The sequence below is a fragment of the Eublepharis macularius genome, chromosome 6 (assembly GCF_028583425.1).
Source record: "Eublepharis macularius isolate TG4126 chromosome 6, MPM_Emac_v1.0, whole genome shotgun sequence".
Lineage (NCBI taxonomy): Eukaryota > Metazoa > Chordata > Lepidosauria > Squamata > Eublepharidae > Eublepharis > Eublepharis macularius.
This window is the reverse complement of record NC_072795.1, coordinates 78,259,768-78,281,294: the sequence shown is the minus strand read 5'-3', so window position 1 is coordinate 78,281,294 and position 21,527 is coordinate 78,259,768. Positions and strand designations below refer to the sequence as shown.

The following is a 21,527-nucleotide window of genomic DNA, read 5'->3' as shown; positions in this document are numbered from 1 at the left end:
CTAAAGCATTCTCAGACAGATCATTCTACATTCAACCAAAACACAGGTTCATGATAATACACCACCAAGGGAGCTCCTGTCTTTGATTCCACCTCCGATTAAATGCTGGGAAGGTACAGTTGTTCCCCAAAGGGGTATTTGGGTACATGAAAATACATCAAAGACACTCCTCAATCTTTGATTTCACCTCCGATTAAATGCTGGGAAGGTAAAGTCATTCCCCAAAGGGATATTCAGTTACTTTTACAACTACATGACAACACACTTTCAAGAAAAGGAAAAATCTTCAGCAAGACCCTACTTGTCAGATTTCTTGTTGTCAGGAAAGGGAATTCACAAAGTACAATAAAAAGTTTTGGAAGAAAAAAGTATGTTCATGGAAATTTCTCATCTCAACTTCAAATCAAGTATTTATGGAAATGGTCCAGCTATTTTCCAAGAATAAAAAGTAAAAATAGAAGATAATTTATTGGTAACTCCATGGGTTACTAATCAGTGCTGGTTAACCAGTACCAAAGCTTGGATCAATCTCTCTAAAGGGATTGTGCCACTGTACAAACATGTGGAAGAAGGCAAATGTGCATTGCATTGTGTACGTGTTTGACGCATCACATAGGATGCATTCTTGCATGTTGGCCAATGAGTGGGTTGACTAACCAAGGACACAAAAGTTGTATCACACCCAGGTTGAAAGTAGAGTGAAAGCAGGAAAGCAGTAAAACTGATAGCATGCAGATCAGATGGGTTTTTTTATTTTACTTGAATCCCTGGGTTTTAAATTTACAAAATAAAGTATAACTCATTGATGTTAAAACAACAACTTTACACTCTTAATGACATGGAAGTACCTTGCTGGAACAACCCTAGGAACACCAGATTTAGCATTCTTCACAAGGATCCCACAACTGCATAATCCACTAGGAATTTAACAGTATATTCTGCCCACCCCCTGACAGAATTTGAAGATATAAAGCAATCCCTGATCTCAGCACTTTTCAGAGTTAAAAAGACAGCGACTTGATGGAAAAACCGTGCCAGGGCATGGCCTGCTGGGGTGGTAGTGGTTGCATAAAGAGCAGCAAATGTAAAGCTTATCCAGCATCCTAGTCTCCCTTCAGAAATAGATTTGATTTTATTCCAGACAGTCAAGGGCACAGACATGACTTACCAGCAAGGAATGGGTTTAAACAGTAGACCATGCCATGCTATTAAGGTGTTTGGAGGCATAAGTGGGTTTGGGGGGATTTGCCTTGGACTGGTTTAAATCATTCCTCAAGGATTGGACTCGAATGGTTGCTATGGGAGACCAGCTATCTTATGTGTGGGAATTATCTTGTAGGGTTGCAAAGAGTGCAAGCTTATCTTCCATGTTACTTAACCTCTCCATAAAGCCTTTAGGAGAAATCATTCGTAGCTTGGGAAGTGGATGTCATCAATATGCAGATAACACACAACTCTGTATCTTGCTATCCAAATCCTCTGGTGATGCAATAGGGGTTTTGAGTCACTGCTTAACAGCTGTAGTCAAATAGCTGAAAGCAAACAAATAGAAACTGAACCCAGACAAGACTTTGGTGATGCTGGTTGGTAAGGTGATGATGTTGAAGGTCATTGTCCTTTCACTTGGCTTCAGTTGACTCTTGTACACTTGGTTAAGAGCCTAGGAGATTATACTGGATCCTGCATTGCTGCTAAAGAAGTAAACGTAGCCGCAAAAAAATGCTTTCTTCCAATTCAGACTAGTCTTGGAAGATGACCCTGAGCACCTGGATCAATGCCATGATAACACCGAGACTAGACTATTGTTAATGCTCTTCATATAGGTGTCCTCAAAGTATTATTAGGTATATCAATCATTATCAGAAGATGGACAGAACGTGCATATTATTTCAGTAGTTACTCCAGTGGCTACCCATCAGATACCAGGCTCAATTCAAGGTCTTGGCTATCACATAACAAACCCCTTCAATGGTTTTTGTCCCTCATATCTACAGGACTGCCTCTCTTCCTATGCCCCATCACCACAGCTTCTCTCATCTGAACAGGGCCTTCTGTAGGGTCATTTGTAGGCCATCTTACAAATGGGCAAAATCAACAGTTACCCATACACATTCATTCTCTGTGATCGCCCCCACTTATGGAATGGCCTGTTTGAAGGTCAGGAAAGCTCCCACTCTCTTGGCTTTCCACAAACTATGCAAAAATGAATTAATCAGGAGGGCTTTTTGTACAGGTAATAGGACTGCGCTGCAAGTAAATGGTTTAGAAATATGTGCTGATAAAGGGATTGGAACTGTTGTCTATATTATTATGTACTCTTTTGCTATAATTATGCTCCAATTGGATAGTTTATCCTCATTGTTTAATTTCATGTCAATTTACTTATGTTTTGTTTCAGCTCCGTATCAGATTTCTACTTGTTTTCAAATTTGGTTTTTTATTGAATGTCCCAGCTGTTGATCATACTGACTTACACTGCATAATCTGCCTTGAGTTTCAGTGAGAAAGGTGGGCTACAAATAATGTAAGTAAATAAATCTAAATGTGTGACCCACATACACCCAGGCACATCACTGTCACGCTGGAGAATCCTGTGTAGAATGGATTCAAAGAAAAATACAAACTAGAACTCTGATCTTGCTAGCTCTGTATTAATAAAACTCGTGGCTCTGAAACACACTATGACTATGAACTTTGCTACCCGATACAAATTAAAAAATTGAAAGTAGACTTTGGATCCAATTAAATGCTTCGTCAAATCTATTTGGCCTGATCTATGAATGCGTCAAAAGGTGGGTGGAAGTGGGAACGAAGGCCAGAATGGGTTGTATCACTTCAGACTGGGGAGGTGTATATACATTTTTGCATGAACTGTCTACCATTAAAATCTAGCACACATGTCTACGACTTTGATTGATGTGCTTGTTTTCCACTTACAGGGAATTATTGAGGGAAACTTTGAAAATGTAATCTTTCACGTCCATTCTGTTATACCACTTCAGCACACTTCCATCTGCCTACAACTTTATCCTGTTGTATGAGAAGACCAAGCCTTGATTTACACATACAAGAGAGTGAGCTGGTAAAATGGAGTACACTATGTTAGAGGGAGGATCATATTTTGGAATATTCCCATTAAAAACTCCCTGTGTGCAAACTGCATGCAAACAAAAAACCTTGGACATAGAAGAAAGAATGGAATAAACGTTTTCTCCCTACTGTGCTGATATTTGCATGTTTTTTCATTAAAGAATTCAAAACTAGAAAACATCACCTACAGCAAATTGCAGTGGTACAGTCCCTTCTACCACTTCAACATTTTACGACCATATTTCCCTGCACATCTACATCAAGCTTTTGTTTGTATGGGGAGAAAATCCTGACCATTTTTCTTCCTTTTAAATAATCAAAGCTTCACTCCTCTCATGTTTAGACATTAATTTGGATTTTGAAGATCCAGTTCACACAACCTTGAAAACTTATGTAGACTGAATACACTGGAAGATGCTTAATCAGATGTCTAACTCCTCCCCTCAGGCACATTTTTACTTTCCTCTTGCAATGTCTTCCAAGAGTTAGATGACGGATATATATTTCTGCTTGTTAGAATACACCACATTTAGCACATTTTTATCTAGTCTCTTCGCTCACAGCAACATGTGCAGTTTTCCCTTTCCCATTTGATCAAGACAACTGATTAGCTTGAGATAAAGTAGTGACTGGCCCAAGTTCCTTCAAAGAGCTTCAGCTATTCACAATATCTGAACAATCAGAGGCTTTTGTTGATGGTTATTATCTAGAGATTTGGCAGCTATGTGCATGAAGTTCGAACAGAAAAAACTACTCTAGTTATGCTTCTGACAGGAGCCATTATGTAAAATGCTGATCTAACTTAAAAGTTTATCACTCATAACAATTAATGTGTTTCTCTTCATATTTCTTGCACACGTCACTAAAATGCTATTATAAAAAATGGGAAGAGCATCAATATTGGCTAGATATGTAATAGATTAAGGAAACCTCAACAGCATTATTGCACAGATGCACCTTAGAAATCTTAGTCTCCCTCAGGATAGATTTGCCTTAGAACAAGTAATCTGGCAGTTCAGTCACTGCATTCATATTCATTACTTGTGTATATTAGATCTTTAACACTAGAATCCTAGGAGCTTATGCTCCTGCTGAGTTTAGGAATATTTTGCTACTAAGTAGTTTTAACATGATTGGTTCTAGTATTAAACAGTGGCAGTCTGTTTGCCAGATATATTTGTTAATACTAATACACAAGTTTTCAGAGAACAATTCAGTGCTTAACTTTCCTGAACCCTATCTTGTTTCTAGTCTCAGTAGCAAGATTGCTGAGAACTGAATGACAGAGGAACGATTAAGCACTCCCTCCTATGCATATATTCTCTACTACAAATGCACACCCATTAGCTTTTGTCTCCTACCTTGCTGTTGGGAACTTGTTTTTGCCTCATACTATCTACTTCTGTTATTAAAGGTTTTGTCCCATTGGTATTCAGCATGCCTCATCTTGGCCTTTTCATATTATTTCCTTCACTAAACAAAAATTGAATGTACTTAGAAAACTTATTTTGTTCGTCAGATGTTACAAAACCAATTTTCTTAAAGTGAAAATACACCACCACATTACGTTGCTTGCATGGTAGCTAGTTATCAGCACATTGTTTCCAACATCTGTGCACAGTATTTGATATGTATATTCCAAACCTGAGCCATAACAAGTGACTACATCTTCCTTTATCATGTAGAAGCAGTGGTAAACTTACGTTTAAGTGGAATTTGTGAAGGGGTTCCAATAAGAGGGAGATTAAATAGAGGCATGGCAAACTGTTGGTGTCAAAAATAAGAGTAGAAACATTCTCTTCATAGAACAATTCATGTAACCTAAATAATTTTGGGATTGGTCTGTGGAAGTTGTAACCATAAGCTTCTAGAATATTGATGTGCCTAGTATTTATCACAGGCTTCAAGAAGATCAAGCAAACAGAGGCAAAGTTGGACCTATTATTTATTACATTTTATTTTAGTCATGCATTAACACACTATTCTTCCAAATGAGCATGACAGGTGGCTTACATTGTTCCCTCTTCTACTTCATCCTCACGAAACTCTATGAAGTAAATTAGGCTGAGAGTGTATGGTGGTGGTGGAGAAAGCTCTCAAGTCAGAATTGACTTATGGTGACCCCTGGTAGGGTTTTCATGATAAGAGACTAACAGAGGTGGTTTGCCATTGCCTACCTCTGCAACTCTGGTTTTCATTGGAGGTCTCCGATCCAATCACTAACCAAGGGCAACTCTGCTTAGCTTCTGAGATCTGACAAGATCAGGCTCACCTGACATGACTGGCCCAAAATTACCCAGCAAACTTCTATGTCAGAATAGGACTGCAAACCTGGGTCTCCCAGCTTCTAATCTGACACTCTAACCAATACTCCACACATCAAGTCACACTGTGAAATTAGAGTCATCAAGTGTTAGTAGAAAAGCAATCAAATAGCATAATGGTAATCAGATGATTATTATAACGGATAATTCATTTGACCATTTCTCACCAAATCAACAACTTGTCCATGTTTACGATCATAAATAAGGCCCAAATCTGATTTTGTGCCATGTGAAATACCCAGTAAACTAATGTCATGCATATTTCTAGTGAAGCATTCAGCCCTTACTAAGTCAAATGCAGTACTGAAAAATGTTATTCTGAAAATTCCTGTATGATTCATAAAGCTGATAATTTTCTGCAGAGGGTGTTTTAAGTGTGGGTAACACTTAAAATGCTACTCATTTCTCAATCCATTCTAAAGCAGATTCTAAAAAATACGGAGACTCTCGGGATATATATATATTATGGATTGGTCCGAACCTAGATTTCCGCTACTGCTGGGGGGTTGGTAAGATTTTCATCACTTTGTTTCCCACTGCAGATTCTCCTATCATCCGGAGTCATTCCTGGTGATCCCTTGCCACAGATGGCTACAAGAGAAGGAAGGCAGAATACTTGCTCCAAGACACAGATTCCAACTTTAGACTATAATTTATAGGCTATCCTAGACGAGGGATTACGGATCCACGAGATTCAATAACATTAAACTTCTTGGATTAGGCTGTTGTGAAGAGGGAAGAAGGTGGATCAGGACTGCAGTACTAGGAAAGGTAGGCATAGCCCTTTCCCTATTATAAACCTTGCAGGAGGAGGTGCTATTTACCTCACTGAAAATAAAACCCGTAATTTCCCCTTTACATCCAGTTTTGCTGGTACAAAGAGAAGGGGGAAGGACTAAATTGCTCCTAAAAAGTGATGGCAGTGTATGAGGGGAGAATGAATTAACTTAGCTTTGCTTAGTGCCATGCTCATCATACACACTTCCCACCCTCACATTCAACATTTAGTCTAGTTTGGCTTTAACAGGTTGTGGCACAAACTTCTAGACTGGTGAGATTTTCTGTCTATGCACGTGCACACACGCACACACAAACTGAAGACACGCTTCACGATTCTGCTAAATTGGGCTCCAGTCCTTGAAAGCATATGCTCTAATTAATGTTAATTTTAGGATGCCACAAAACTCTGGAGTGTGTATTATTACAAAATTGATTAAAAACAGCAATTTTAGGTAGATCAAAAGCAAATAAAGAAAACTAGTTATTTACTGACTTGGTAGATAAGACAACACGCCACATTTACTTTTCTAGGTTCATTATACAGTCTCCCCTTAGGGCCAGCAGAAAAAAAGCTGTCCATGAACACATGGAAGTGCTTTATATACAACCAGACTGTTGTTCCATGAAGTCCGGTACCATGTCCTTTGACAGACTGTAGCACTCCACTGTTCCAGACAGTCTCCTAGTTCCGAGATTCTTTAAAAGAATCTGCCACAGATTGAATCTGGGACCTTAAGCACAGAACTGAGATACAGTCTTCTTTTTGCAGCTGCTACTTTTATAAGTGGAACAGGGTAATGGTCTTCAGTATTTCCAGGAAACCATTTCTGTAATTCTCTCAGCAAAGCAGATGAGCTCATGACAGTGACTAGAGAAGGCAATGGCTGCGCTTAGAAAAAAAGTATCCTTTTTTAACATCTCAAGTATACAGGTACGCTTCCAGGAAGCTGGCACGGTTCCAACGGTACTTAGACAAAAGAGACAGCTCTCTCTCAGTCCTGCAGTACTGAATGAAGACTGTTCTCAAGCAATCTGGCATGTTTGAATAAATCTCTCTGATTTTTATACATTGCAAGCAGCAGCTGCTTTCTTTAGGTAACTGCGTAAAAAGGTAACTAAAATGTGTAACTACAGGCAGTTTTCTCAGAACTAAATAATACTTGTTAGTGAAGTGTGACAGTTCTATGAAAAATACTGCTGCCATGAGGGGTGTGTATGTGGGGCAAGATGCCCAAAGCCTATAGAAGCATGGAGGACTGGTATAGACAAGTCATCATTAATTTAGTGCCAGATAGATAACAAGCATATTGAAAAAACAAGACTACATTCCCATTTTCTTCCAAAGCTTAAACATTCCAAATCATTGTGAAAATCAGAAATACTAAACATTTCAAAAAGTCATTGTTTCAAAATGTTCTATCCCCAAATGAAAGATGCCGCAATTCAAACATGAAACCCTGATCAAAAACCTATTTCCTCTCTTTTTATGCAGAGTGACCAAGTATAGCTAGCTCTTTGGTGATTGAAAAACAAGCATTTTTTCTGGGCTTGCTTACTTAAAACAGCTATATCCTGCCTTATCTCTTCAGACTCATACATAACATAAAGTTGTAAGGACTCAAAAGCACAGCAGTACATTAACAAGAATTTTTAAAAATGCCAAATCTGCAGAAACAGCCTTGGTAAATGGTTCTCACCTGACCTAGGTGCTGCTGTATAGGTAATCCCAAGAGAGGGCACCATACGGAGGCGGCTTTCTGAAGAATGCAGCTGACACATGGGAACAAATCTGAACATAGAACAGGTTTGGGGACTTAGCCTTTGCCACAATAAAGCCCTGCCCACTGTTTCTAGCAAAATATACAGCCCCCACCCCTGAACTCCACAACATACATCATAAATTCACTGCTGGGTGGTAAAGCTGCAGTAAACATTCACAGAGCTGCGAAGTTGCTCTGATCCTGCAGACAGTTATTTGCCAAGACTGCTGTTTCTTGCTTTCTCCGAGCTCTCCTCCTCTCACCCCCAGTACTTTTCCTGCTCTGAAACAAGTCATGCTGCTTTGGTTTAAGAGAGAAAATTGCAACTGAAGCATTTGTGACTTACCAAGTCCAATTTTCTTGCAGATCTTCAGGCTCTTGCCAAGTTAAATGGTAGAGAGCAACTGAAATGTGGTGTAATGTGTTCAGGAGGAGGAAGAAAAGAGAGGGAGGGGAAGCAGGAAAGTAGTGGCAAGCTTTCTCCCGAGTGTTCCCTTTGCCTATCCCCTTTTGTTTCTAAAGCAGAGAAGGAAATGCAGCACAGGCAGCTCTTGTACTGAACTGTCCCAGGACTGTGACTCTATTACCTCCTCCTGTGAGGCATGCAAAGAGCTGCTCCAATACGTGAAGTCCCTTTAACCCTTCTCATCCCTGGGTCACAAGTCCAATCCTCAGCGTGGAGGGTGAAGCTAAACACCCCAAAATAAAATATTTTCCGGGCTTATCACTGCCTCCTGCATAATATAAACATTTGACAAAGTGCCAGAGGAGTTGGTACCTTGCCCATCAAGCCACTTCGATCTTCCAGGCCAGCCTCCTCAATTTGCAAGACAGAACTTAAGTCACTGAGAATTTAGAAATGCAAATAGTTCCAGTTAAATTCAGGAGACACACCCACAGCAGGCCAGTAGTTTTCAGTCTAGAGGTATGTACCTTTAAAGTGTGGAATGCAGGAAAGGAATGTCAACAAGCAGTTACACACTGGGGTCAGAGCGAAGGGCAGAGGAGGCTGTTTTTGTGACAAAACCATCCCTCTCTTACTCTTCAGCAAGGTTGGGTTTAGGCATTTCACCACAGTAAAAGCAGATACAAGTCAGCTATGACTTGACAGGACTTTCCACCACCATAAGCAGATACACCTTTTGGTTTGCCTGGGGTTAGCAGACCTCATTTGCCACCCATGGCCCTATATAATTTGTTGCTGGAAGTTTCTGGTATAACTGACCCATTGTTCCATGGAGCAAGTCTACACTTTAAGCACTTAGCAGAGCGGCTGTAACTACATCACTGTTATTGCTCTGCATAGTATGAACGTCATGCACATGTCTAACTACGGCAAAAATTATAGTTCACAGAACACATACATATGTAAGGACTTCACTAGTCCTTCATTTGCTGCTGAAACCACCACTTTAACCACAGCTAGCATGACTTCTGCACAAGAAGTATAGCTAGGCCCTCAATTTCCCTCTGAGAAAGCACCAAAGTAGAGTACACTGCACTTGTTGCATTAAGAGAGCTGTTATTAAAAAAAAGTTGCTGGTAACAGCCTCACCAATTGGAATCTGTCACTTGGTGGTGGTGAAGAGTGCCCTCAAGTCAGAGTTGACTTATGGCTTAAGACACAGAATATGAATGTGGTTCCTGTTTCTGGCATCTTCATATTTTGTCCAATCTCAGGTGCTTAGTATATTCACCAAAGTTTAGCTCACCACTATACCACTTTCCACAGGAGCCCCATGAACCCACTTTTTAAATACTGTAGTACCTCTATAATACACAGCTGGAGCCATATAGCTGTTGTTGATCTAAAATCACTTTGTATCCTTGCATACTAATGTCTAGGGTGGTTACTTCTTCCAGTATCAAGAACCCTAAATGTGCTCTTTCTTTGTCAAAGGAGGACAGAACAGACCCTGCAATATGTTTGGGCTTGATTAGTGGCTGCCCATTCCTCTCTTGATCTCTTCTTCACTCCTCTCTCTGTCATGTCTGTTTGTGGGGAGGTCTCTGCACAGATGTCTGCCACTTGCAATATGCTAATCTGGTAACTAGTGTTTAGCAGCAAACTGACTGTATTTACTTTGAACTTAGTCCAGGCCCCAGGTCTGTTCCTCACTAGAGTGATAAATTAGCATAGACAGACAGTATTAACACCAGTTATACGTACACAAGAATTGTCATCATGTTCTTTTCTTGTGCTCATTTGGACTCTGTATAGGAGTCTTACTTCTATCTATAGAATTCCTCTCTTTACTTTTGTTTGTGTCTATAAACCTGCAAACAACTTAATGCATCTGACTAAGTGAACTCTAATCTATGAAAGCCTGTATCACAATAAATCTACTAGCCCAGGATTCTTTATCATCCCCTCTAGCCAGGCAAGCCTAAACTTGTGCTTGGCTGACACTTTAGAAGCCAATACTTTTAAATTTGCCATTTGGATCTCTATCTAGTTAATTTTAAAATATATCTCTATTAAATTTGTTTAAAGTCTAGTTAACAACCTCTCCACAATATGCACTGCATGACACAGCACTGTATCCAAGTGTCAAAGTCTACTTGTGACCAACTTAATAAAGAAGATTTCAGTGAATACAAAAGAGATTTAATTTGCAGTTCCATGAAAAGGCAAAATTTGAAGAAAATGATCGTTTTATTAGCTATGGTGATCAAATTTCAGTATTCCTTTCAACAAATCCCATTATTGTACAAAAAAGTAACTATTCCAAGTTCCAAATCAGTAGATACATTACAGGACCTAAATACAGAATCTGAAATTAAATCTTTATGGCCTTCATGAATTCTTTTTTCAAAAATGAAGAGAAAAAGCAGCTTTACATTAATTGCCATTTTGTCTCAGACCATTTGCTACAGAATACTGTGCTGAAGTCATCCCATCTATCAGTTTTCCTCAGCAAATGAACACTGATGCAGCTGATTTTTGTGACAATGGTGAAAGCCTTACAATGATAAGAAATCAGGAAAAATCACCTATATCGACTGTCTTCTGAAAGCTACTATTGTGCTCTAAAATACAATATATAAGAACCTAGTTTACAACAGTTTATAGTACCAAGCAGTCTTCCTGTTGTGCCATTTTTATAACCAGGCCCAGCTCTGTATCTGTCTTCTTTGTGGAAACTAAGTGTTAAACACTCCAATTTTGCAAGGAGTAAAACATTCCTTAAATATTCCATTGATGTCAGTAACAAAACTATGATAGTTCAATGACTCTGGTATGTTCCTGGCATTTACCTCGAACATATATATTTTTTAAATCGGAGGCCGAATTTAGCTGACATGAACAAACTAAACTTTGTTCACTATAAGAAAAACACACTGATCTAACTCAGACATTTCCCTCGCCTTCATGCATAGAATGTGGTTTAAGAAAACTATAATGTAACTACAGTTTGTGGTGATGTCTAATGGGGCACTTCAACAAAATGAAGTTTCTTTCTAGTTCACAGAGTGTGATTTTACACAAGGATTAAATCACGCTTCTGAGTCTTTTGTAGGAAAGAATATTTGAATTTGTTTAATTGTCTGAAGTCAGACTTTTACCACAAAATCTGGTAAAATCAAAGTATTCCTAAAACAAGTAATCTTCAGTCTCAGCTATCACAGAGAAGAGTGCAGAAGCCTGAAAATAAACTGTCATGAATAAAATTAGTTCCTCAAATAAAATCAAGTTTCATGACAGCCAAATACTGCCTCATTTATTGCTGATGTTGTTTCCCAAATAAGTGTGCTTATGATTGCAGGCTCAAGTCAGTGGCTTTTGCAATACTATGCATACTAAAAAGTTCGTTATGCCATACTCCGTAGCACAATTCTAGCTCTCCAATAGAGTTATATCAGGAAGTTTATCTTCACCAAAACGATCTTTCAGAAGAAAAGAGATAATCCCTTCAAGCCTTGCAACCTAAGGGAGGACAGAAAATTCTACCAGTTATAATGGCATTTTAACGTGTACTCTGATCAGTTTTTCATACAATCGGCTACAGAAAAAGTCATATAGGGCAGTGGCCAAATTCACACTATATTCTGTTTCATCACAACATACAACATCCCTTTCTGTGTAAACACTGAATATTAAAGAAGTACAAACTTTTCTAGAATCCCAGACAGAAACCTCATGCTGTCCCCTGCTATCTGGGATAATATCCATTTTGGACGTTTATTTCTTTAAGCTGTTTACTTCACCCGTACAGCACAGACATCAGACATTCTTTTTAATCAGTGGGTCAATCCAACTACTTTACAATTTTGAATCCTAGCTACTTCCTGTTCAGGTCTCATAGAATCAGTTGATGGAATACACAGAATAATGGTGTTATGAGAGTACTTATTTGTTCAGGCATACTATTGGGTTTTGCAAATTACAGAGTAAAGGTAAAGGTAGTCCCCTGTGCAAGCACCGAGTCATTACTGTGCCCATACACAGATTCCCAAATATTTAAATAGCCTGTGCCTGCACTATTTTAATGACTTTTTAAAGATTATTATTGAGTTTGGTTTTTTGATTAATTCACTGTGTTTTATTAATGTTGTTGGCTGCCCTGAGCCCATTTGTGGGGAGGGCGGGGTATAAATCAAATCAAATCAAATCAAATCAAATCAAAAAATGATTGACCCAGGAGGGACGTCACATCACGACATTTTCTTGGCAGACTTTTTACGGGGTGGTTTGCCATTGCCTTCCCCAGCCATCTACACTTTACCCCCAGGAAACTGGGTACTCATTTTACCAACCTCGGAAGGATGGAAGGCTGAGTCAACCCTTGAGCCGGCTACCTGAACCCAGCTTCCGCCAGGATCAAACTAAGGCCATGAGCAGAGCTTGGGCTGCAGTACTGCAGCTTACCCTCTGCATCACAGGACAGAAAACATCGTGATGCGATGTCCCCCCATGGGTTAGTAATGACTCGGTGCTTGCACAGGGGACTACCTTTACCTTTACCTTACAAAGTAATGGTTTGGTGTAGTGGTTAAGAGTGCAGGACTCTAATCTGGAGAGCCGGGTTTGATTCCCCACTCCTCCACTTGGAAGCCAGCTGGGTGACCTTGGGCTAGTCACAGTTCTCTGGAGATCTCTCTGCCCCGCCCACCTCACAGGGTGTTTTGTTGTGGGAATAATAATGATTCCCCCCCCCCATAGAAACAAATTGGGTGACTGGGGGTACCTTATTTGAGAAGGCATAAAATGGGGGGTCTGAAACCTGGGGAGTCTGTTAGGGGTAGGTCCCCAGCAAATTTGGTGGATTTTGATTGGAGAATAGTACCCCAGCTCCCTAAAGAGCTCCCCTAATTTTCCCCTTAAGGAATAATGATTGGAGGGGGCTGGGGGCAACTTCTTTCAAGGGGCATAAAATGGCCCCCTGGAAGTCCAATCTTCATGAAACTTGGGGGGTTGTTAGGAATAGGTTGCCTGCAAATTTGGTAAAATTCGGTCCAAAAATGCCGCCCATGCGCCCAGAAAAACAGGTGGGAAGCAGCGATTTTGGCTGACAGCAAGAAATCTGTTGTTGTGGCTCCCAAAATTTGCCAAATTTTACTGAATAAATTAAATAAACTTCAATCTGGTATTGCTGAACTACCCTGGCAATACAGATTGGATTCGGCAATACCAAATTTTTCCAAACCAAGTGAAATTTGGTACTTTAAGCTGAATCCCAGACCTGAATTGCACATACCTAGCACAGGTTCCTTGGAGACATGAGCCAGGTAGCTATGAGGGAAAGATTTTTGGTTTTGTGTTTTGCACCATCTCTCTTTCTTTCACTCTCACATATTTCTTGTAACAGTTGTTTAATTTGGCTTATGTGGCATCAATAAAAACCCTTTTCATTTAAAGAGTGCTAATTCCCCCTCATTATTCTCTGTACTGGATCTAGACTTTGGTATGCACTGGTTAAAGATCCCAAAACATTGTTTTTAATCCCTTGCAATGCACATGTGGTTCTGGGCCAGCAAGGGGATGTCTTTACTTGTTACAGGGTCTCCACGTGTATAGCAATTTGGGTAACATGGCCTAACATCTTGTTTCCCCACGGTAGCCAACAAGAAGCCTCTAAAAGGCCTACAAACAAGGCTTCACCTTTCAGCCTCCCTTCAGAAAACTGGTATTCAAAGACATAATGAAGTATTCAAGTTTCACTTCATGAATGAAGATGAGATAAACAAGATGGTTAAACAACAACAACCAGATTTACTGATGGTTGTTGTGGGTTTTCCGGGCTGTATTGCCGTGGTCTTGGCATTGTAGTTCCTGACGTTTCACCAGCAGCTGTGGCTGGCATCTTCAGAGGTGTAGTACCAAAAGACAGAGATCTCTCAGTGTCACAGTGTGGAAAAGATGTTGGCAGGTCATTTATATCTACTCAGGAGGGGTGGGGTTGAGCTGAGTCATCCTGTAAGAGTTTCCCAGGGTGTGGAATGCTAATGGAGGGAGGCTTCACTGTATCCTGAGGAGGTTCTTTTGCATATGGATTGGTGCTTGATGTGCTCATCTTCTCTGCAGGGCTATTGTCGGGTGTAGAGTGTTTTGTTAGCCTGGTGTTTTTCAGAACTGGAAACCATGCTCTGTTCATTCTTAAGGTTTCTTCTTTCCTGTTGAAGTTTTGCTTATGCTCGTGAATTTCAATGGCTTCCCTGTGCAGTCTGACAAAGTAGTTGGAAGTGTTGTCCAGTATTTTGGTGTCTTGGAATAAGATACTGTGCCCTGTTTGAGTTAGGCTATGTTCAGCCACTGCTGATTTTTCAGGTTGTCCAAGTCTGCAGTGTCTTTCATGTTCTTTTATTCTTGTCTGGATGCTACGCTTTGTGGTCCCGATGTAAACTTGTCCACAGCTGCAGGGTATACGGTATACTCCTGCAGAGGTGAGGGGGTCTCTACTGTCTTTTGCTGATTGTAGCATCTGTTGTATTTTTCGGGTGGGTCTGAATACTGCTTGAAGGTTATGCTTTTTCATAAGCTTTCCCATCTGATCAGTAATTCCTTTGATATATGGCAAAAACACTTTTCCTGTAGGAGACTGTTTTTCCTTGGTTGTTTGATTCATCCTGGGTTTGATTGCTCTTCTGATTTCATCAGGAACGTCAGGAACTACAATGCCAAGACCACGGCAATACAGCCCAGAAAACCCACAACAACCATCGTTCTCCGGACGTGAAAGCCTTCGACAATACAACCAGATTTACTGTTTGGTGTACTGGTTAAGATATGGGCCTCTAATCTGGCTAACCGGGTTTGATTCCCCAATCCTTTACTTGAAGCCAGCTGGGTGACCTTGGGTGAGTCACAGCTTCTAGGAGGTCTCTCAGCCCCACCCACCTCACAGGGTGTTTGCTGTTGTGGGGATAACAATGACATACTTTGTAAACCGCTCTGAGTGGGTATTAAGTTGTCCTGAAGGGCGGAGTATAAATTGAATTTTGTTGTTATTATTATTCTGTATCTGCTCTTCTGCTCTTCACATTAAGACTCTAGAAGATTTCTACACTCTACAGGACAGGTAGTATCCCCAGCAAATTATTGTAGCAAATTATTATCTTAATTTGCTACAATAATTTACCATATTAAGTATATAAATGAAGTCTGGTTGCTTTTTGCCCCCTTATCATAAATGCATTTTGCAGATGCAGGCACCGTTGAACAAACTTCACTAACTAAGCAAACAGTATTTGGAAACAAACTGGACTTGTTTTGGGCTGAAACTTACTTGTATTCTTAACTCTGTACAGCAACACTTAGCCTTCTTTGCACATTCTAAAAAGAAATGTGTAATTAGTTAAACATATTGAGAGTCTTACTGCTCCAGTGAGCAGCATGGAGAATAAACATTGTAAGGTGCTCAGTTTTATAAATTAAAATATTAACAGCATGTGTGTGTACTTGAACAGGTAACATCTTGAATCTAAACAGAAAACACACATAATGAATACATAAATAACTGAATCTACATAAAATACTTACGATTCTCACTGTTGCTATATTTTGCCAGGTTTTCAATTACCAGCTGGTCAGCTACATTAATAATATCATTTTCACAATTTTTATTCATTGTTACGGCATGAATATTTTCATTAACTCCTTTTACCATTATATTCACACACTCATTAACTAAGAGAGCCTTTAACCTCTCTGTTGCAGATACAGACCACTTTCCATCCAGTTCCATAATTCCTAGAAAACAGATAATTCCATTTGTTTACCAAATTATCAGAACTGTTTATTATGCTCTTAAAATTACAAGGGGAAATGTGTAAAGTGGACTGAATTAGACACTATCTCAGTTCTAGTTTTTGAATGCTTATATCTGAGTATGTTTGTATCTGATCCCTAAAAGAACAAATTCAAATCAACTCTTTACTAGCACAAGAATGTATCATGCATCACTTCAGAGACAACATTCAATGTAGATGAAACTAGCCCCATGTCAGAAAGGAGGTCTTCTTGAGTTTTCAGTTGTTACTAACACATCATATCTGGAACTAATTATTACTATGATGCATTATCTTAATTTTCATCTGAATATTCCTTTAGAGAGATGTTTTCTGCTTTGGGCTACCTGCCTATTGGGATTTCTGGGATCTCAAAACACCTGTACTCATTCCAAGAGGTTTCTCAGTCAGTAAAAGGCCAGGAAACAGGAGAGAGGTTTATTGTTCTCAAGTCTCACCCATCCTGTTGCTGGCTGTCATAAACACCCAGTACTTCAGGTTTGGTCATGCAAATGCATCTAACCAGCATAGAACAATCAATCTCACACCTAGTATGAATGTGACCCCTAGTAGGGGACAGAGAATTGAGGAGAACTAATGCTACATGGTATTTCTTCCTAGGAATAACAGGAAGAGGAATGACCCATGGGGGTGGACAAATGGAGGGTATTAATTCCCTTGGCAGGAGGGGCTGATTCCATACTACTGGCTGCCATAACCACGTGGAGCTAATGAAGGGTAAGCAGCCTGGACAAATACTCAAAGTAAGGTATGACTTATAGAATTTTAAGTGTGAATAGTGTATCACAGAACAACAACTGTCAGTGTATGTATAGCGTAGGGTCAATCCATTACTGTGCAGAATATGTACGTGGACATTTTCTTTTTAATAAATGTCATGCTTGAATATGTTTTCAGTTTGCTCTCAGTAATATTGTCTCTGGCTCCTTTGAGGATTGAGGATAGGATCCTTTATATCCATCTGTCTTTTCTTTTAGCCAAACTGCAACACTTTTGTTAGGTAAGATCCCACAGCCCCTAGAGAGACAACTTGTCCTAGCCTCATTTTCCAAAGACTATGTATAAAAAAAGTATCAAATATGTAACTGAAATGTTTTTATTGTCTCTAGAGGCATACAATTTGTGGAAGTGAAGTCGTTAATAATTGTACCAGGTCCCTATTTTCAGAAAAAGAGGATTTCTCAAGTTTTAGTCTTCAGGGAAAAAACAGATAAAAAGATAGCCAGGAATGCTATGTATGCCCCTTGAAGTTCCATGAAAGATGAGATATAAATGTAATAAATAAGTAAATAAATATGTGATATGATGGCCTGGTGCTTTAGAAAAGGAGATTAAAGTTGTTCCCACAGAAAAGATGGGTACAATATTATGATTAAGTGACTGAAGGGCAACATGTTGAAGAGGGAAATTTTAATTTTCAAAGGGAAGAGATTAGAAAAATCTGTAAGTGGAAATACTGAAAAATTACAAGGATGTCTGTAGGTACAACAATCAGGAAAATGAACTCAAAATTAATTCAACTTATTTTAGTGGACTCTGAAAAATATTAATAGTCCCACAATATTGAGCACATATATTCAAAAATCTTACTAATGACTACTTTAATTAGCAAACTAAGGAAATCATGGCCTAGAAGCACACTGAGACTTAATATTCATATACCTAGGTAACTATATTGGCAGATATACATATATATAGGATCTAGAATATAGAAATGAGCTAATTAGTACTTCATTATTTGACAAATTGCACTGAGTAATTTGCTACCTGCAAGAGAACACTTAAGTATCTGAAAAGGTAGTTCTAAGTAGGCGGCAGTTATAGGTAGCAGCCTAGAAAGTGGTAATATCTCCAAATTTCCATAATCTGCATATGCCACTTTTACTTCTGATATAGAAACTTCCAGAACGACAGCACGGTACCAATGGTTATCACCTGGAAAAGAGTTTGAAAAAAAACTGTTAATATTTGGTTTGAGCAGCTTGACGTGACACGTATAGAAGCACCAGTATGCCTTTCTTTGCTGCTTAAAGTTTCTCATAAATCTCCCCTAGCCAGTAGATGATGAACTCCTCAACCACTATTTTCCTAGCAAGCAACATTCACAACTTTAGTAAATTTGGTGGTTCATTAAATTTCCTTTAGGCCACATGACTCTAATCTTTTAGCCACTGTTTTAGATTATACAGCTGTCACAAATTTAACCACAGACCTTTACATCACTTTACTGAAGCAGAGTGAAGACTGCTAAATGCATAACTTATTCTCTCAGAGCAAATCAGGAGTAATTAAGCATCTCCAGAATATGGAACTGTTATTGCATCAACTGGTTTATCTGCAAAAAACTGACATTCAGATTTAAAGACAGGAGCTGTGAATAGAGATCAGAAATAGTGAGGAAAAAGTAGTCACTCTTCTTATTGGTTGTACCTCTGTGCCTACACCACCAGGATGGAACAGACCCTACATTACTGAAAACACACTACTAGTATGATAATAGACCCAAGCAGTCCAGGGAATATGCTCTGTTCCTATTAAGGAAGCAATAGGCTAATGGCTTCAGAAGCAGCAGCTAAGTATATTGAGCTATGGAGAAGAAGCGAAGATCCTGCTGGCTTGCTTGCAGTAAGCTAACAGCAGCCGAGTTCCATCTGGGCCAATTTGTTCTCCATTCTTGCCAGGTGCTTAGCTTAGGGGGAGCCAGAAGCATGAATGAAAGGACAAGAGCCAAAGAGTTCTTGGCATACAGCTGGGAGCTTACAACAGGCAGCTCAGTGGACCAGGACAAACCCAGATTAGTTTGTCCTATAAACAGTTTTGTAATTTGGAATTTTCTGTAAACTGATTTGCTCCCGTGGTAAGCTCCCCTTTAGGGAGAAATGTGGCACAGAAATGCAAAAATAAAAATTAAAACAAATATACATAATAAATAATAATAAATAAAGCAATTTAAAAATGAAAAATAATCCTGACTTCTATGGAAAATTCTTATTTTATTGTCATAATAGAGAGAGGATCAACTCTAAGTAACATTATTTCTTCATAGAATCGTTAACAGAGAGTAAAGAATTCTGAAAAATTTCTGGCCAATATTACAGCCTGGAAGGCCACCTTGTGAAAGACTCCTAAAGGAGATATCTGAAAGATTCAAATTATTCTCCTGACAGGAGCAGGCAAGCCTCGTAATGAAGGAAGAAGGCTCTTCCTGCAGTAAAAGATTAAAAGCATTTTGACATGTGGAGCAAATGAGAGTAGAAGTTTTCACCAAGATACCACTCTCCACTAATGGATAATGATGCAGCTTTTGACTCAGCTATGTCTCCTAAATGGCTCATAGTTCCATTGACAGGCCACAAGTTCTATATCACCATTTTCCTTAATTGTTTTAAGTTTGTTCTCTTACCTGAGAATCTGGCACAACAGGCTTCACCAACTTTTGGTTTGAAGACATGAGTTTTTTGAGAGGTGCAATAATCTGCAAGCTGAAGCATCAGTCCATGCAGCTTCTGTGGATCCACTAAAAGGTGAACAAAGTTTGAAATTTTATACTGCACACCTTCTATGATAAAATAGACATTTACAACATTCAGAAGCAACTTAAAACAAATCTTATTGTTTTAGAAACATCATACGTAATGAAACAACATACTATATTCCTAAAGGATTTTAATACATTTGTACACTGCCAATAAATTTCTGAAGTAATCAGCAAGCATAAATCGGTAATAATGAAAAGAATAAAAATAACTGTGTAAAACTAAAAAAATACAGCCAATTTTAAAGCCAAAACCAAAACCAGCATAAATGCAGTTCTTTTAAAAATTCAACAGAAAGCCTAGGCCATACCCCACCCCATCTGACAGTACCACAAGCTCATCAAATTCAGTGCCAGATTGATGGTTATAGAGTAGGTATTCCATAAACCAGAGGAGGCCTTTCTCTTTAGTGGTGGTCCTCCTTACCTCTAAGGGTAAAGGAATACAAAGCAATGCAGATTTTAATTATTGAGCAGAAACCTGTACTTTAATGTGGATCCAGAAACAAACCACTGGAGCCCTTTCAACACTAGTAGGATGTGTTCCGCATAATTAACACCAGTTGTTGTTTTGCTGTGATATTTAGCATCAATTGACATTCCCATATAATGTAAGGGAAACTCCATGTAGAGTGCACAGTAATAATCAAAAGTGGATGTAATGAAAGCATGGACAGCTGTGGACAAATCATGCCCTTCAAGGAAAGACTGCATGGCACAATAGCCAAAGCTCACTATAGGTACCAAAGACTTCAGACGAGACTTAAGGGCCCAATTCAAAGTACTGGCTATCACGTACAAAACTCTTCATGGCCTTGGTCCTGTATATCTACGGGACCACTCTATGTTCTACCACAGCAACTTCATTCATCTGAACTGGCCTTTCTGCAGGTGCCACCTTGCACATGGACAAAATCAACAGCTGCCTGTACATGTGCATTCTCTGTGGTAGCCCCCACCTTACGGAACAGCCTACCTGAAGAAGTCAGGAAAGTTCCCACTCTCCTGGCTTTCTGCAAATGATACAAAACTGAATTATTCAAGAGGGCTTTTTTTGACTCAAATAGGAGAGCTGCAATGTAAGGAAGTAGTCTCAGAGGGATGCATCAGTAGAGGGACAGGGACCATAGACTTTAATACTATGTGCTACTGCGTGCTATCTGTTGCTTTGGGTATGATCCTACTAGGTAGTTCTACGTTGTTTAATGTATCAGTCTTAGGAACTGCTTATGCTGTTTCAGCATTTCTTCAACTCTGTATTAGATTGCTGCTGTAAATGCAAATTTGCATTTACAGATCCTACTACATTGTTTATTGAAATATTCCTGAAATTCACTACTAACTCACACTGTGTAATCAGTCTTGAATCTCAGTGAGAAAGGCAGACTATAATAATAACAACATTCGATTTATAAACCACCCTTCAGGACAACTTAATGCTCATTTAGAGCAGTTTACAAAGTATGTTACTATTATCCCCACAACAAAACACCCTGTGAAGTGGGTGGGGCTAAGAGAGCTCCAGAGAGCCGTGACTAGCCGAAGGTCACCCAGCTGGCTTCAAGTGGAGGAGTGGGGAATCAAACCCAGCTCTCCAGATTAGAGTCCCATGCTCTTAACCACTACACCAAACTGGCTCTCTATAAATGGACCACAAATAATGTAAATAAATAAATAAGTCTGAAGACACCCACCACAAGCTATAAATCTGCTTCTTTTGGTGGAGCACAACACAATCCAAACTAGGTTAAGCTCCAGCTCCCCAACTGGTCCCATTATAAAGCAACA

The 21,527-nt window shown here is 39.3% G+C and overlaps 2 protein-coding genes across 5 annotated transcripts in view; both read right to left on the bottom strand.

Annotated features, from left to right (window-relative positions):
• Positions 1-8,754, bottom strand: part of VWA2 (von Willebrand factor A domain containing 2) — a 73,954-nt gene extending 65,200 nt beyond the window's left edge. For 2 of the 4 annotated variants that reach the window (XM_054983095.1, XM_054983094.1), the window contains exon 1: positions 7,892-7,976. In XM_054983095.1, coding sequence (XP_054839070.1) covers positions 7,892-7,973 — 82 coding nt within the window. In that variant the 5' untranslated portion in view covers positions 7,974-7,976. Of the gene's footprint in view, positions 1-7,891; positions 7,977-8,300; positions 8,481-8,732 lie in introns of those variants that run through there. The other 2 variants (XM_054983096.1, XM_054983097.1) reach the window with 2 other exon arrangements.
• A 1,981-nt stretch (positions 8,755-10,735) lies between these two features.
• Positions 10,736-21,527, bottom strand: part of TDRD1 (tudor domain containing 1) — a 102,849-nt gene continuing 92,057 nt past the window's right edge. The window contains exons 20-24 of the mRNA XM_054982860.1: positions 19,608-19,721; positions 17,972-18,139; positions 15,936-16,145; positions 15,682-15,728; positions 10,736-11,882 (exon numbers count right to left, since the gene is read on the bottom strand). Coding sequence (XP_054838835.1) covers positions 11,793-11,882; positions 15,682-15,728; positions 15,936-16,145; positions 17,972-18,139; positions 19,608-19,721 — 629 coding nt within the window. The 3' untranslated portion in view covers positions 10,736-11,792. The remainder of the gene's footprint in view (positions 11,883-15,681; positions 15,729-15,935; positions 16,146-17,971; positions 18,140-19,607; positions 19,722-21,527) is intronic.